The sequence below is a fragment of the Myotis nattereri genome, assembly GCF_964212035.1.
Source record: "Myotis nattereri genome assembly, chromosome: 10".
Classification (NCBI taxonomy): domain Eukaryota; kingdom Metazoa; phylum Chordata; class Mammalia; order Chiroptera; family Vespertilionidae; genus Myotis; species Myotis nattereri.
The window spans coordinates 59,144,944-59,162,860 of NC_138085.1; the positions used below are offsets into that span (position 1 = coordinate 59,144,944).

Consider the following 17,917-nt stretch of genomic DNA (forward strand, 5'->3'; position numbering starts at 1 on the left):
CACACTGGCCAGGGCGATGGTAAATTTTATGTTATGTGTTCTTTACCACAATTAAACATTTTTTAAATTAAAATAAAAGCAGAGTGCTAAAGCAAAGCAAAACAAAAAAACCCCAAATCCCAAAACAAAAAATCTAAGAAGCCAAGAAGGGAAAGCACTGTTGTACTCGCTAGAAGTGACCGGGGTAAGGGAAAACAACTACATTTGGATCTGTTTTTTTTTTTAAGACAGGAAAGATTGAATAAACTTAGTCATGAAAGAAAATCAATGGTGCCTACGCAGAGTAAAGGTGAGATACCATGGAAAAGAGCTGGTTCTTAAAGACACTATTTGAGCACCTTGCCTGAAGCTCTACCCCCTGAAACTTATAAACCTTTCCCCCCAACCTCTTTTTGAGTCTAAGTCAGTTTAAATTGTGTTTCTGTCACTTGCAACTCGCACAGACCCGACTGGAGGGGGCTGTCCTAGACTGCCGGTTCCCAATGGGCAGAACCAGTCTCTCTCATCTTCGTGCCCCACACAGTACTTGACATGCACTGGGTGCTCAAGATGGACTGACCGAAGGAACTATAAGAACAGAATCCTCAACTCTCTCCTGCCCTCCACCCTCCACATCCAACCGATAACTATGCCCTACCCTCCCTTCTCTTACTACCCACCGCTCAAGAGGATGCCCACATCAACCTCCTAGCTGGCCTCCCTGCCTCCAGCCTCCCTCTAATCCATCCTGCACATGGTTTACTTACAGCTCTCCAGGAGTACCCACTGCTACAGACTAAAGTCCAACCTCCTAACGCTCCTTTCCAGGCCCTCCAAGATCCATCTATGCCACCTCTCCAGCTTTGCCTCTCAACATATGCTGTAGATCGGGTGTTGTGTTCCCCCAAATCCATATATTGATGGTATTGGGAGTGGGGTCTTTGGGAGGTGATTGGGTCCTGAGGGTGAACCCCTCACTAATGGGATAGAGCCCTTATAAAAGAGGCCCCAGAGAGCTCCCTCCCTCCTGCCACCACGTGAGCACACAGCAAAAGTTGGCAGCCTACAACATGGAAGGGGTCTCTCACCACAACCCGACCATGCTGGTGCATTGATCTCGGACTTCTAGCCTCCAGAACTGTGAGAAGTGAATGTCTGTGGCATATAAGCCTGTGGTACCTGTCATAGCAGCCTGAGCTGTCTCATACACCATAACTGCCATGTCCACACCCAGCCTCCTGCACCCAACTGCTGACCCTGCTCAAGTTGCTCCTGCTGCCTAGAATGTACCCCCCCCCCCCCGTCCACCCCAAATTACCTCTCTCCTTCTGCCTCACTGAGTCTCTTCTATGATGCCCCTCCCAACATACCTGGTATAACCAACCATTCCCTTCTTGGATCTCGGTCTGTACTTTATACATACCCCACCATTTCTTACACATATTTGTTCACACATTTGCCCAGCCAGCCTGTAGGCTCCTTAAAGGCATCGACCTTATCACATTCATCTTTCCATAACCTGGCGCACAGTAGGTGCTTGGCAAGCACTGGCTGGCTGAAGTAACAGCAAGCCTGATCATGTCTGACAAAGTACAAAGTCTCTGCCAACACAAGGTGAGGAATTATTATTGTTTTCTTGGCTACATCCCAGCTCTATGGATCCAGTGACCTTGCCCTCTGCCTGGCTGGAGTGTGAGCAGGTCTGAAGGTTGGGGTGGCTCGGTCTAGGGCAGCCGTGGGCAAACTACGGCCCGCGGCCGGATCCGGCCCGTTCGGCTGCTCTATCCGGCCCGCGGAGCCGAAAGAGCGGAGGGTTCTCTTGCTCTCCCCTCCGCTCCTTCACCAGCAGCAGTGTTAACATGGCAACGTCGGGAAACACGGCCGCAGGCCCTTCTTCTGAGTCCAGTTTAAGAACCCATTGTGGCCCTTGAGTCAAAAAGTTTGCCCACCCCTGATCTAGGGGGAAGTGGTGAAAGTGAAGGCCCTTGCTCAACACAAAAACTCAGTTCCTTGCGTCCCTGAGTGTCAACTGCTTCCTGCCAAAGACTCACAACCATTTCAGCTCCTCACTGGAGAGGACTAAAGGGGGAGGAGAAATAGAGGGAGTAGTGGAGGAGCTGCAGAAAGAAGGCAGAAGGCGGCCCCACTGCTCCCTGCCCATGCTGGCCCAGCCCCTGCTCCTTGGTCATGTGACCTGTCTGCCCAGTAGGAAGGTGGGGCAAACATACAAGCTGTCCCGCAACCTAGCCTGGGAGACCAACTGCAGAAGGCAGCGTGGCCCTGTTTTAACACAGCCACCCTGCCCCCCAGCCCCAGATGTGCCGCTGGCTGGCTCCCCTCCTGCCCCCACTCTGGGCCCTGAACTAAGAGAGACGATGCCAGTGGCCTGGCAGGTTCAGGCTGCCGGTCCCAGGCCTGCAGTTGAGGGGTGGCAAAGCAGTGAACTTAGTAACATCTGTCTGGGGGGCCTCCTGTGCTTCATGTCTCCTTCTGCTCCCGATTCTCCGAGAATTCCAAATCCTACTGTCCTTGGATGCTCACAGCAAAACCACCGCCTCTCGGAAACCTTCTTCAGCCGCCCAACCTCAAACCAGAGGAACGTTTTAGCTGCATCTCCTTGTGTGAGCCTTTGTCCTACATGGTCACCATCCTCTCTGCCCATTTCTGACTGATCTTGGCACCCAGTGAGAGCAAGGCCTGGCACTGAGTGAGTGGATGGGAGCGTAGATGTGCAAACACACACACTCATGCAGAGTACAGAGCCCACTGGGTTTCTCCCTCTCCGTTCCAAAACTAGTTCTTGCAGAATTCATAAACCAATTGTTTTTACAATGGAATACTACTCAGAAATACACAAAAAGACAAACTCCTGGTATACATACAACATAGACGAATTTCTCAGAAATTATATTGTGCAGAAGGAGCCAGATCAAAAGGTACATGCTATATTATTTCAGTTAAATAATACTCAACAAAGGAAAAAAATTAAGCTAATTAATAGAAATCAACTAATCACTGCCTGGGACCAATTGGGAAAAGGCGAGGAATGTCCTGGGATGGTGGAAACAGCCTTCGTCTTTATTGGGGTGTTGGTTACATAGGGATTTACATTTGTCCAACTTATCACATTATACACTTTGTGCCCCTTCCTGTATGATAATTTACCCAAAATTAATGGATACACGCCTTTCCTAAGGAAGCAGCTGTGATTCTGGGGAAGTGAAGGATGGAAAGCAGAGGGATGCGGTCCCTGAGGTGGTCTCTAGGAAATAATTTCCAACATGCACAGGACAGAAGCTTCTGGAGCTGGCAATGGCGTTTCCCGACCAGGGTTACCCGTTCTGCCCATACAAAGAGGCTTCTTTACCTCCTATTTGCTCTTTGACTCATAAAAAGGTCCATTTTCCTGCCCACAAACATCTGATAGAAAACGTGCTGGGGACTCCAGCTGGTGGGTTCCCCTTCGCCCTCCGCCTTTGAGTGCTTCTGCCCAAGTGGCTGGACTCCAACACTAGATCCAGATGGAGATGGGCTGCTCTGGCACCACCAGGCCCTGGGAGGACCCCGGGGGTTGTAACGCAGGCTTGTCAATCACTTAGGAGCCGGGGCCGGAAGTGCCAGGCACTACCTTCTGACTCCCACTGGCAAAGGGGCCTTTCTGTGAAAACAACCAGCTCTACCAGCCAAGGGAGGGCCGTGGTCGAGAGGAGCGCTTGCTTCTTTCATTAACTTTCGGTTTGGACGCAGGCTGATGCTGGTACAGCCCCGGGCTCGGCACCCAGGCTGGTGGCAGCCTCTTCGGCCTGGGATGACTCATCACATCCCAGACAGCTGCCCTTCCAAGAAGCCCCACCCTGGGGGCCCTGGGCCTGGCTGCAGAGGTGGAGAGCACAATGCTTCCTCTGCCACGGAACTTTCCACACGGGTGGACCCCTCCCTCTCGCCTACCCAGCAGGTCCAACAGCACAGGGCACCCACAGAGGGCACCCACAGGGGTGGGGAGAGGAAGAAATGCAAGCCGCTGCTTCAGCCCTTAGGGAGGAAGCCTCAAGGCCAGGTGGGGAAGAACCCTCATAAATCACACACAAAAGTGGGCAACCGTGGGAATGTAAAATGGTTCGGCCGCTGTGGAAAACAGCGGGGCAGTTCCTCAAAAAAATTAAAAATAGAATTACCATATGACTTGGCAACTCCACTTCTGGGTATTTATAACCCCCCAAAATTGAAAGGAAGGTCCAGAAGAGATATCTGCACACCCATATTCATAGCAGCATTATTCATAACAGCCAAAAGGTGGAAGCAAGCCAAGTGTCCATCGGCGGACAAAAAAAAAAAGAGATTTAACCTACAGGATCAATAATGGGATAAGTTTGCTAAACTACAAAAGATTCTGACACTGAAAGGCTTGCTACACAGCCACTTTAAGTAGTGATGTCAATGTGTACTGGAAACTGTTTCATAAAAATATTAACTATAAAAATGTCTGGCTGGTGTGGCTCAATGATTGAGCATCAACCCATGAACCAGGAGGTCAGGTTCGGTTCCCAGTCAGGGCACATGCCCAAGGGTGCAGGCTCAACCCCCAGTAGGGGGCGTGCAGGAGGCAGCTGGTCGATTATTCTCATCATCGATGTTTCTATCTTTCTCCCTTCCTCTCTGAAATCAATAAAAATATATTAAAAGTATGATTTATGAACTTATTTTTGTTTAAAAACACACACATATAAACCAGTATTAAAAAACTGGAAAACAATGAAAGAATATATCTCAAAATGTTTACAGAGATCCAAGTTTCCCCAAACACAAAATGGGATTACGTATTAGCAATGCCTGCCTCCTAGGGTGCTGTGAAAATGAGAGTAGATGGCATTATAACGAGCAGCACCTATGCTGCCAGAAAACCTTTCCAAGTGATGCTCACAATGACCTCTCAGGTAGGGCTTAGCTCTTCCCTAGAACGACACATAAACAATCAAATTCAGGGCGAAGAGATTCCTCCCACCACCACTCGGCTAGAAGTGGCAGAGTCCAGACTAGATCCAGGTCTCTGGCTTCAATTCTGTCTGTTCTCTCAGCCCAGACTCCAGGTGTCTTTCCTTAACCTCAAGTTAGGTACCAAATCACAGGCTGCTGGCCAGCCCAGGTGTAGCTGACGGCTCAGTTAGTCACAGCTGTCTACCCTAGTGTTGAAGCTGGTTTCTCAAATGCACCCCTCGAAGCCCTGCTCACACTCCACACCCCCACCGACTACTCTCGTTGCGGGGTGGCCTCCCACAACGAGGAAAAGGCTGCCAACAGAAGGTGTGGGGCGAGCACACCGACGCCCCCCTCCAGCCCCAGGGTGTCCCCTCCTGGGAGCCTGTCTGCCGTGCTGCCCTGTTTTGTATGCTGCAGCTCAGAAAGACACTCAACGAAGGCTTGGTGTGCACAGTTCACACACCCGCCTCCTTCCGAGATGCCCAGCCGTGGCCGCTCATGCCTCTCCATCCGGGAGGCCAGGCTCCTACTCCATGGCCCGCAGCCTGGGCAGGGCTGCAGAACCTCCTTCCCCACAAGGCTAACAGCCCACGCCCCTCTGAGAAGGAAACCAAAATAAACAGCTAATTCCTGCCAATCCAGGACTAAAAAAACAAAACCAGAATCAACTATGTCACCATCTTCTGCCCTAGGGGACGCCTGGTGCTCTTTCTTTTCTTTTTAAAAGTTTTAATAAGCCACAAAACCCCAGGTGAGAGCAGAATAGCCGGGGGTGTACTGACTAAAAGAGAACAGAAACAACAAACCTTGTGGGGGTGACAAGAGAATTTGCAAGTCATAATTCTCATGGCTGCTTAGTATTTTTTACATTTTTACTTTCCGCAGCACCTTCACCATTTAGCATCTCACTGCAGTATTTTGTGCGAATGGGGCCATTTTTTCTCCATAGCCAGGACAAACGTTTATTGGCCAGCCAGCAGGCAAGCCTGCCCAGAGCATGGACTGCGGCCTCCCTGATGCGGGGCTGTGAGCGAGAGGGGTTGGCTAGGCTCAAACACGGGGCACACTGGTTTTCAAGGGGCCGACACCTCATTTGTGGGGCCACAGCCAGCCCCAAAGTACACTCAGGGCAGGGGGTCATTCCCCACATCCCTACCACACTGAGTTGGTGCCAGAAATGGAAGAGGCACAGGAAGGCTTGAGAGGAAGGATGCCTTGCAACTCGGAACAGGCCCCTGAGAGGTGGCACTGGGGCTTTTCGGGGTGAACAGGGAAAGGTTTGAGATGTCAAAGGTACAGGATCCGAAGCATCCCGCGTGTCCATCAAAGCTGGGAACACCCCTTGGGGCTTGGACCGGCAGAAAAGAGGGCAGCGTGTCACCCTGGGACCACAGAGGCCTTGTCCTCGAGTCTGGGGTCCAGACCCCTCTGCTCCAGACAGACCAGACACAGCGCTGCCCAACAGGAAGGCCTGACTGTAAGCCACACGGTCATGGTGGGGCTACCTGGCCAAAGTTCTAGAACACCAGCATGGAGAGACGCCTGCTGGGCTGTCAATGCCTCCGTATTTCCCACTCCCTTCGACAGGCACCCCTCTTAGCTCCAAGAGGTGTGATTACACCCCGCCTTTAAACAAGCCGCCTCCATTTCCCTTTGGACTCTACCTGGAAGGCACAGCTCTCACGCCTCTGCAGGTGAGTCCTCCCTGGGAAGGCTCGGCACTAGCTGGGTCTCTCTCACTCCCCCCTCTGGAACACAGCAGTCCAAGCAAACCAGTACTTGCTGGACGAGCCCAAAAGCCTGAGAGAGCCAAGTCAAATGCTGACCCGGTTACTACGGGTGCAGCCTGAGGTGAGTCAGTGCTGCCTCAGCTCTGAGGCTCTGCCCTCTGAACCTTTCACCTACTTCGGTAACAGCACCTTGCTTTTCCTAGAGGGAGCCATTCCTCCAACCCAGTGCACAAGATTCAGGTGGGGAAATCCCACCCCTGCGCCAACCCAGCAACCCAGGTGCTGGTCACTGTAACTGGTCCCAGGTGGGCATGAGACCCGGCCAGGTTGATGGGAACGACCCCGGGGCACTCTTTCTCGGGTTGTGAGTGCCGTGTTGCAGGACCATGTAAACCTGGAGATGCTGAGAAAGACCTCAACACACAGAGCTTCTGGATCCAGCTATGCCTGATGCCACCCACCCCAACGACTTAATAGTTACACGAGCCTGTACATTTCTAGTCTCTCCCCCTTTGGGTTGTTGCTTTCCCAGATGGTTGGAGTTGCATTTTTGTCATTATAACCGTAAGTCTGGCTATAAGGAAACTGATCCCAGAGTGTGATGTCAGAGCAGACAATTCCTGAAGTACAGGACTGGCTGAGTAGAGGTCAGCAGGTACGGGAATGAGAATTTTGACGGGAGTGGGTACCTTTGGGAGGTGATTAGGGTTAGGTGAGGTCCTGAGGGTGAGGGCCTAATGATGGGATTAGTGGCTTTACAAGAAGAGGAAGAGAGAGGGATCGCTCTAGGTCAGGGGTGGGCAAACTTTTTGACTCGAGGGCCACAATGGGTTCTTACACTGGACAGGAGGGCCGGAACAAAAGCATGGATGGAGTGTTTGTGTGAACTAATATAAATTCAAAGTAAACATCATTACAAAAAAGGGTACGGTCTTTTATTCCGATAGTTTTATTCATTTCAAACGGGCCCGATCCGGCCCGCGGGCCGTAGTTTGCCCACGGCTGCTCTAGGTGCACACATGGTGGAGAGGCCATGTCTTGTGAGGACACAGTGAGAAGGTGGCCACCTGGAACCCAAGGAGACAGATACCAACCCTGCTGGTACCTTGATCTTGAACTTCCCAGCCTCCAGAACTGAGAGAAATAAGTTACTGTTGTTTAAGCCACCCAGTCTATAGTATTTTGCTTTGGCAGCCCGGACTGAATAACACACCCTCTTGCTCATAAATGGAGTCAGGACCAATGACCAGCCATCCCCATCCCCTGCTCTGTGCATGGGGAAACCCACTGGGTGCCCCCCAAACCTAGGAAAATCAACATCATGCACACTCTGGAGGCCACGTGCACGGTCTCCGTCAAGCACACGCAGGGCCGGGTGAGCCTCGCATGCCAAGCAGCAGGCAGTCACTGCCACAGGACAGGGAGGACAGGCAGAGAGGAGGCAGGCAAGTGGGAGGCCACATGCAGTGAGTGAGGGGCGGGGAGCTGGCACAGCCCACGACCGAGCAGCCCACGCCTTGGTGCCCGGTTCCTTACCTCCCCTGCAGGACCTCTGACCACCAAGAAGCTGGAGGCGTGCTGGAAAGAGTAGAGAGCAGGAGACAGGGAGCAGTAGGCACCGAGCCAGTTCTACAGGAAAAAAGTGCTGGAAAGGACCCCCAAGGAAAGGTGTTAGGTTCGGGAAGTCTGTGGCAGGAGTGGTTTCCAAGAGGCCCAAAGGACCCAAATGCCAAATGAAGATCGCCCCCCAAGACTGGCCTGTGCCAGGGGCCCAGAGAAGGGAACGAGAGAGCAAAGGGAGAAGAGCCCACAGACTGGACCACCCCAGAGGGGCACCTGCCCTCCGCAGGCTGGTGCTGGGTCTGTCCAGCGTGACATTCTTGGCAGATTTCCTGGGATGGCGTGAACAGTCTCTCAATGGGGAAAGGGGTCCGGGCCCCAGCAGTGGACAACAGCCATTAGGAAGCCCCATCAGCCAGGGACCAGGAGGCTATGCCCTGCACAGACATCACAGCCAATTCCCCAGGATCCTAGGGAGACAGAGGAATGGGAGTGGGGACTCATATTCCAAGGCCGACATCAGAGAGTGGAGGTTCCTGTCCTGGCTCCACCTCAAATCTCTGGGTAACTTTGTACAAGGCACAGAGCTTCTCTGGGCCTCAGTTTCCCCATATGTAAGATGGAGAGAACGTCCCTCTCTATGTTGGAAAGAGGGTAACATAGAGTCTGCCAATGCCGGACACCAAATCCCCACAGGGCCACACAAGTTTCTAGACTTTTCTCTGGGGATTGGTTTGTGCTGAAATAGGGAGATGACCAAACATTCAGGATTCCTGGGCAGAGGGTCCTGCATCAGGCTCTGTGATCCCAGCGCTTCTAGATCCTGGGAAGAAGGAGCCTGAAGCACAAAGTTTGGGGGGGGCTTCTACTAACATGAAACACTTTCGGGGTCCAGTTCAGTGGCACTATTACCCCAGGTGGGCCATTCACAACCCCCTATATCGTAAAATTCCTACATCACTGACCCCGTGCGCCGGGGCCTCCACCAGAGCACCCCTCACCCTAGGAACTGGTTCGAACCTGCCCGTCACTGGGCCCTGCCACCACCTCCCCTCCCCGGGGCACTCACGCCAGGTGCCCAACAAATATCTGAGCAGTAACAGACTGCTCTGTACCATCAAGCACCCGATTTGTAGTCATTGTCAGCCACCGGCACCAGCCTGACAACAGGATGGCACATTTTTAAGCCTTTCTCAACCTGGTTACACAACTGATTCCTCTTGGTCATGGTAACCCTGTGAGGGCAGGTATTACCGCCCTGTCTTACAAATCAGTCAGCTGCGGCCGAGAAAGGTGACGAGGTGATTTGCGCAAGGGCACACAGTGGGCAGCTAGCTGTCGACAGAGCCTGGGTGAGAACCTGAGTCTTCTGACATCCAGCCTGGTGCCTGCCGTCAGCCAGCATGCCCAGTTACGACTGGTGTCCACCTAGCTGGTCAGGTCCTGGGCACTACCCAGAGGTGACGTATCTTGGACATCGGCCCAGCAGGCTCACCCTCAACCCAGCATCTGCTGCCCTACAGCTACCACCTGCTCCTGGCACAAGGGAAGCTGAGTGTACCGAGCAGGGCACGGGTGGGGAGCCCCAGCGGTGTCCACACCTACCTTTGATGACAAAGGCCTCTGCCAGCAGCCGCATCTGATACAGGGGCTTGTTCTCCATGGACATGTCATCGATCCCGGCCCTCGCATACATGCTGATGGCATCCCGGTAGGAGCCCTCCACGTAATGCAGCTTGCCCAGGATCAGCATGGCCTCACACATGTACCTTGACTGAAAGGACAAGGACCGCATTAGCAGGCTCCTGGCCCAAAGTCCCTGCCTCACCCACCCCAACAGGTAGGATGAGCACCCTCTCGCTGGAGCCATGACGATCTGCCTAAGACCCTGCTCAGAAGCCTCCTGCAGGAAGCCTTCCCTGACCTTCGAGCGCATGCCCAGGGCTCCCTTCTCTCCACACCTGCAGTCCATGGCCTACTTATTGAAATTCTTGACATTGGTATTGAAATCCTCTTAGGAGCCCCTAACTGTTTCACGTGTGTTGTATGCACCCTGCTCCACTGCAGGCAGCCTGCAGACTGGACTGCCTTCTCTCTCCTGCAGCCCCCAGAGGCTGCAGCAAAGGCTGGCACTCAGGAGTTCAGACACTTGTTCTCAATGCCAGGGACCCAGCCCTGTTTTGTGGGGCCTCATATAATTTGGGGTGGGGGTGCGTAAATATACACAAATATACAATTAGGTGGAAGGCCTTGGAGAGAACCATGCAGGTGACAGGCCTCAAGCTGAAGCCCCCGCACCACAGCAGGACCTCTGCGGGGAGAGGGGCGACATCAGCAGTGTGGGACAGAAGGGAGGAGGAGAGTGAAGGCCTGACGGGCCACCGTCCCATCTTATCAGAAACAGGTAATAAAAGTGCCCAGGCAAGTGCCTGAATTCACACCCGTTCTCTCTGCCTTACTTTTCCAAGTGCTGCTTATGCCCAAGTCTGCGTCCCATACAAGGACTCTCAGGCCTCGAGGAGGTCTGGTTGGCCCGGCCCCAGAATTATGGCCTTTGATGTGGGCCGGCCTGGCTTCAGGATCTCCCACCTTTGGGGCTCCCTACTCTAGTCTGCTGTCTTCATTTCTATGCTCAGCAGGCCCACCACTCCTTTGGCCAGGCTGCAGGCACTGTCCCACCAGGCAGCATCCATTCTGTCCACAGAGCTCCCTGGAGAAGTTGCGCTGGTTCCCAATCCAGCCTGTCTCCGCAGGAAGGAGCTGCCCCTGACTCCCTGCGGGGCGATCAGATTCTGGGGCACAGTGACAGACTCTAGGGCACAGTGACAGACTCGGGGGCACAGTGACAGACTCTAGGGCACAGTGACAGACTCGGGGGCACAGTGACAGACTCTAGGGCACAGTGACAGACTCGGGGGCACAGTGACAGACTCTAGGGCACAGTGACAGACTCGGGGGCACAGTGACAGACTCTAGAGCACAGTGACAGACTCGGGGGCACAGTGACAGACTCTAGAGCACAGTGACAGACTCTGGGGCACAGTGACAGACTCTGGGGCACAGTGACAGACTCAGGGGCACAGTGACAGACTCTGGGGCACAGTGACAGACTCGGGGGCACAGTGACAGACTCAGGGGCACAGTGACAGACTCTGGGGCACAGTGACAGACTCTAGGGCACAGTGACAGACTCTAGGGCACAGTGACAGACTCGGGGGCACAGTGACAGACTCGGGGGCACAGTGACAGACTCTGGAGCACAGTGACAGACTCTGGGGCACAGTGACAGACTCGGGGGCACAGTGACAGACTCGGGGGAACAGTGACAGACTCAGGGGCACAGTGACAGACTCTGGGGCACAGTGACAGACTCGGGGGCACAGTGACAGACTCGGGGGCACAGTGACAGACTCGGGGGCACAGTGACAGACTCTGGGGCACAGTGACAGACTCGGGGGCACAGTGACAGACTCTAGGGCACAGTGACAGACTCTGGGGCACAGTGACAGACTCTAGGGCACAGTGACAGACTCAGGGGCACAGTGACAGACTCTAGAGCACAGTGACAGACTCTGGGGCACAGTGACAGACTCTGGGGCACAGTGACAGACTCTGGGGCACAGTGACAGACTCAGGGGCACAGTGACAGACTCTGGGGCACAGTGACAGACTCGGGGGCACAGTGACAGACTCAGGGGCACAGTGACAGACTCTGGGGCACAGTGACAGACTCTGGGGCACAGTGACAGACTCTAGGGCACAGTGACAGACTCGGGGGCACAGTGACAGACTCGGGGGCACAGTGACAGACTCTGGAGCACAGTGACAGACTCTGGAGCACAGTGACAGACTCTGGGGCACAGTGACAGACTCGGGGGCACAGTGACAGACTCGGGGGAACAGTGACAGACTCAGGGGCACAGTGACAGACTCTGGGGCACAGTGACAGACTTGGGGGCACAGTGACAGACTCGGGGGCACAGTGACAGACTCGGGGGCACAGTGACAGACTCTGGGGCACAGTGACAGACTCGGGGGCACAGTGACAGACTCTGGGGCACAGTGACAGACTCGGGGGCACAGTGACAGACTCTAGGGCACAGTGACAGACTCTGGGGCACAGTGACAGACTCTAGAGCACAGTGACAGACTCAGGGGCACAGTGACAGACTCTGGGGCACAGTGACAGACTCTGGGGCACAGTGACAGACTCGGGGGCACAGTGACAGACTCTGGGGCACAGTGACAGACTCTGGGGCACAGTGACAGACTCAGGGCACAGTGACAGACTCGGGGGCACAGTGACATACTCGGGTGCACAGTGACAGACTTGGGGGCACAGTGACAGACTCAGGGGCACAGTGACAGACCACAAGGGAAGCTTCCACCACTCCGCACCATCTACTGCCCTCTCCGAAGCCAACTAAGAGAATGGAGCATGGCACAACCAAATTCCCCTTCCTCATGGTCTTTTTGGTTTTTGTAAATACACATTCTACCTTTGCCTTTGCTCACACAGGCTCCCTATCTGGAATAGTCTCCCCTTCCCCCAAGCTATCCAGCTCCTCCTCCATCCTTTGGGGTCTTGCTCAGGCCCACCTCCTCCTGGAAGCCTCCCTGACTACCAGGGAGCTCCCTTCTGCTGAATTCCTACAATGCCTCTACCAAATGGGCCCAGTCAGCTCCTGCAAGCCTGACCTGCTGACCACTGATTAACTCTCAAAGGCTGAATTTTTCAAGGGCATTTGCTGGTCTCCCCAGTAGGCCACCCCCTCCCTGGGCCAGGGCCATACATTACACCCCCCCCCCCAGGGGCATGCAGCCCACGGTTCCTCCAAGGCGGGCAACATCTCTGCTATTCTCTGCACTGGTCTCAAGAAACAGGCATGTTTCCTCCTTGCTCGGCCTCGTTTTCCCATCGTGAGGGCCAGATCCTAACACCTACTCCTCACCTCCCATCACAGCTATGCCGAGAGCATTAATAGGGCAAAGTCCAGAAAAGAGCTTTGAACTTTTCTTTAGAAAGAAGCATGATAAATACAGGGCATGAGTAATTATTATTATTATTATCCTGTTCTGCTGTAAATGGGGAAAAGGGCAGCTACGCTCCGAAGGACAAGTTTCAGGGCGTGATGATAGGGTGGCGCGAGGTGGTTCCTGGTGGACCAATGACAGTTTACAACAGAGCTTCCACTTAGCTGGGGACACATTAAGGACCATGTGGGAATGTTTCATAAAGCTGAATTTATGCTATTTAAAAAGCTGCCCTTAATTCTGAAAGCATATTCGTCTTGCCTTTTGGTGTTATGATGGTAATAGAGAATGGTACAGTTTTGCTGTTATTTTTTTAATGTCCATATTTGGCAGATTTGAAAGTTGGCCACACGGGGACCCGCGCATTTGAATTTGAAATGTTCTTGGCCTGTCATCCCAATAGTCAGGGAACCACAGAGCCCGGGCCGGTGGAAGGAGGCTACGCAGGAAGTCGCTCCGTCTGGGGAATAGTCCCCCGGCTGTGGAGCAGGCCTGTCACCTAGTCTTTGTGCCTCATTGTCTCTGTCAACGGACAGGGAAGGACGACCGCATGTGAATACCCAGGTGAGAGGAGAGGAGAGGTGAAGAAATGCTTCACGGAGGCAAAATGGGACCTGTGAGAGCCAAAGTGTCACCATCATCACTAACACTAGTACGAGTCATCTGTCATTATCTTGTTTCCATTCCAGGACGTAGGGACACAGCACCGAGAAGTAGCAAAGAGCATGAGGACTTGAGAGGTGAAGACACACAGGCCTGTGAGTAAGTCCTGGAGCTGCTGCTGTGGTCCCTGGGCTAAGTGACTAACCTCTCTGGGGTCTCAGTTTCTTCACCTGGAGAATGGGGATACTAGAAAATGCCATTGAGAGGGTTACAAGAGGCACCCAGGAGATGGTGCAATGCCTGGCGCTCAGTGGATCACAAGTTATGACAAATGGTTGTTTTCACCGACCTCCACAGAACTGAGCTTGGCAGGCCACCAAGAGTAGGTTTCAAACTATCCTGAGGAGATGCCCCAGGACCTGCCTCTCCACTCTCCTCCTCCCATCAGTTACTATACAGGAATCCACCTGGGATTTCATCTGCTGCCAGGAAAAATCACCCCCTCCTCAACCATACTCCAGCCTTTGGGGTAAGATAGAGAACCCCATAAACTACTTTTAATATTTTATTTTGCCTGATCCATTTAATGTTTTTGGCTTTGGCCTGGATAACAGGGAATTTCTCCGTGTTATCAGTGACTCTGTATGTCTTTGATGAATAGAGCATGGTAAAATCTGCGATATAAAATAAACAACACAGTTTTCCACAACAATACCTGAGGATACTATTAGGCCAATACAAAGGAAGAGGCATTGGCATGGAGAAAGCTCCAAGTGAAAGTTCTCAGTGCAAAAGAGCAACTTGTCAAATACGTAGCCTGTGACTCTAATAAGAAAATTAAGCTCTATATGTGTGCACGTGTGTTGGTTAACACACAGAGAAGTGGGACACACGCCCAATGATGACCAGTGCTCAACTATGGGGATGGGAATGGGGTAGGGTTCTGAGGGGTGGCAAACAAGGCCTTTTATTTATTATTCAAACCACTTGTTTATGTGGTGAGTTTTTTACAATAAGCCTAAGTCATATTTATTTTAAAAACAATTTTTAAATATTTAATGGCATCTACTGGAAAGAAAAAAATTAAAAGAGATCTTAGTGGGAAGAGTTTGGGACTCACCAATCATGTCCAACCCTTTTGATTGGTACATGGGGGACTGGAGGGCCCAAGAGGTCAGGGGACATGCTCAGGGTCAAGCAGCTATTTTAATCCAATACGAAACCTCCCAGAGCCTCAACCATCCCATCACAGCATGAGTCTAAAGGCGGTAACCTTAAACTTCCAGAACACTCTCCCCGAACTGCTTACAGAAAAAGCCGCGTGCTTCTTGGTGTGGTGTTCCAGTCCCCATTCTCTGGACACACTGTACTTTTATAACCTCATTACCCACCATTCCCTTTACTCTTCCTGACATATTTTAATGAAACTCTTACAAGAGGAACCCTTAGATTACACACTGCTTCCTTAGCTTGGAATGCTCTGTAGCTCTGTCCTATCTCTATATGCCCATCTCCCTCCCACTTCAAGGCCCAGCCCTCCCCAGGTCCAATTCTAGTATTACCATCTCTGAGTTGACGCCTACCTCACCCCCAGGACTGTTCCCCTCAGACTTGCCTGTGCATGTACACATGCCCGTGGCTTGTGTCAGAGTCCACCCTGGACAGTGTGCTGATAGGAATTATCTTCACAGAAGACCTGCAACATGGACCGGAGGACAGGGTCCATGCTGAACTCATCTTTATTGCCCTCAAAGTACATAACACAATGCCTTGCACATCGTAGGTTGTAACCAAATGCTTAGGTTAATAAATATATTACTTTAGAATATTTCTAGAAACATTATATCTTCTTTGGGTCTCTAATGACATATCAATACCTCTACTATAGCTCAGGGTACTCTGTAATCTAGAGTAGTCTCAAATGTTAATGTGCCATAATCACCCAGAGAGCTTCTTAAATGCAGATTCTGATTCAGATTTTGCATTTATAACCAGCTTCCAGATCATGCCCAATCTATAGGTGGGAAGACCCTGCTTTGAGTAGTAAAGGTCTAGAGAAGGCTGTGACTATACTTCCCTCGGTGTCTTGCATACAGTAGGTGCTCAATAAATGCACTTGGACTTAAACTGGCTTGCCCTGTTGAGCTCTTCCGTCGCTAGCCAGCTCTGTATGGTTGCCTGTTTCCAAGTAGATCTTGGGCTCACTGTTTCCCTGAGACCCCCAAAGAGCACACAGGACCAGGCACATACTAAGTCAACCAAGCACTGTCCAATAGAAATATAATTTACGCCATATGTGTAATTTAAATTTTCTAATAAAATGTTCTAGACACATTAGAAAGGGTCAAATTAATTTTAACGATTTTATCCAACTCAATTCATTCTATCATCTGAACATGTAATCAATGTAAAGTATTAATGATCTTTTACATTCTTTGTTTTGTACTAAGTCTTCAAACTCCAGTGTATGTTTTATGCTTATAGCACATCTCAATTTGGATTAGCCACATTTCACGCGTATATGTGGCTAGTGGCTACTGTACTGAATAGCACAAGGCCAACCCAAGGGACACATGCTGCTCAGGTGACGGAATAACTCAGGGAGGTTGAGAGCAGATAGGAGGCAGGAGAGGAAAGGTGGCCCCAGACTTGGAGGGCTGACAACTTACCGACAGCTTCCCATGGTTGAGGATACTACTCAGATAGTTTTTGGCTTCATTCATCTTCGGCTCATTCTTCTCCAGCAAAGGGATGGAGTCTTTTATCTTGGCATTGTTCTCCTTCAAACACTGCTCCAGGAGGGACTCAGCCAGGAGCAATTTTCCAAAGTCATCTGAAAAACAGGGCAGTGATCCCTGAGCCAGGCACATGTGGAGCCTGGGACTTGTCCCTGTAGTGACCCAACCACCTGATCCCAGCACATAAATTTCCCAGGTCCGAGAAAATCAATGAAGGCACTGTTTCCATAAACTTAAACAGCCTTAAACACACACACACACACACACACACACACACACACACACACCGGCAGGCATTCTACCATTGTACCAGCACAAATCGCTCCTTTGGGTTTATTTTCTGTAGTTTAGTGGTTGGGAAGGCAGTTTCCAGGATTTGGGACAAATTACCAGAACTTCAGAATTGAAAATGAGGCACAAAGTCACACCCATGACCCATTGTGGGTAGGGAGTGGCTATTGGGTCAAGCTTAATTGTGCCAGGAGGGCTCTGCCCTCCAAGCTGGGACTTGTATGTGGCTCTGCCACAGGTCAGTCCAGGGCTTGACCCTATAGCCACTCCCTACAATAAGTTCTTAGACCAAGAAGGAATTTCCCCAAATGACCGGAGAAGAAAATGATATGAGACGGTTTAATAATGCATTTTCACGTGCTCCTAATTTCCATAAAACCACATTTGGTTTTCTCCACTTTGAAGGCATTTTATTTAACATGACCCAGGGAGAACCTAGCAACCAAGTGAAGAGTTGAGGTAGGAAGCAGATTTGCTTGTCAGCAAGGCAAAGCCTGAACAGGTTTAATACCAGCACTTTCTGGGGTTCTCTCACATATGCCAGCTTATCTGCAGACCTCACCGCCTGGCAGGTGAATTTATACTGCTTGGTTAATTTGCTGCCTCCCCCACCACGTTGAAAACGCCAATCTAGTGACCACCATATTCCTGCTACCTTCAGCAAAAGTGACTCGGGTGGGAGTAGAATTCGGGGCTTCAGTGTGCAGGGCCAGAGGCCAAGTGTGCTTTCATGATGGCCTCCGGAGGTAGTGCTTGATGTGACTGGCTCATTGTCCTTCCCCTTCAACTGGGTGAGGATCAGGCCCACTACTCACATGGGTGCCCAGAAAATATCTGTGGAATGAACTGGACCCTCACCACTACCCCAGGAGGCAGCCACAAGTCTCAGGGAGTTGCATGCCACTCCAAAATGTCTCCAGAAATGTGTGCTTGGTCCCATCTCTTCACAGAGCTCTTTCTCCTGCCACCTATCCGGGGGTGCCTCTAATTCCTCACTCTTAGGAC

General features: G+C 51.8%; 1 protein-coding gene across 3 annotated transcripts in view; it reads right to left on the minus strand.

Annotated features, from left to right (window-relative positions):
• TTC7A (tetratricopeptide repeat domain 7A) overlaps positions 1-17,917 on the minus strand; it is a 104,970-nt gene that overhangs the window by 79,560 nt on the left and 7,493 nt on the right. For 2 of the 3 annotated variants that reach the window (XM_081101156.1, XM_081101155.1), the window contains exons 2-3: positions 16,553-16,716; positions 9,852-10,020 (exon numbers count right to left, since the gene is read on the minus strand). In XM_081101156.1, coding sequence (XP_080957282.1) covers positions 9,852-10,020; positions 16,553-16,716 — 333 coding nt within the window. Of the gene's footprint in view, positions 1-8,246; positions 8,316-9,819; positions 10,021-16,552; positions 16,717-17,917 lie in introns of all 3 variants that reach the window. The other variant, XM_081101154.1, reaches the window with a different exon arrangement.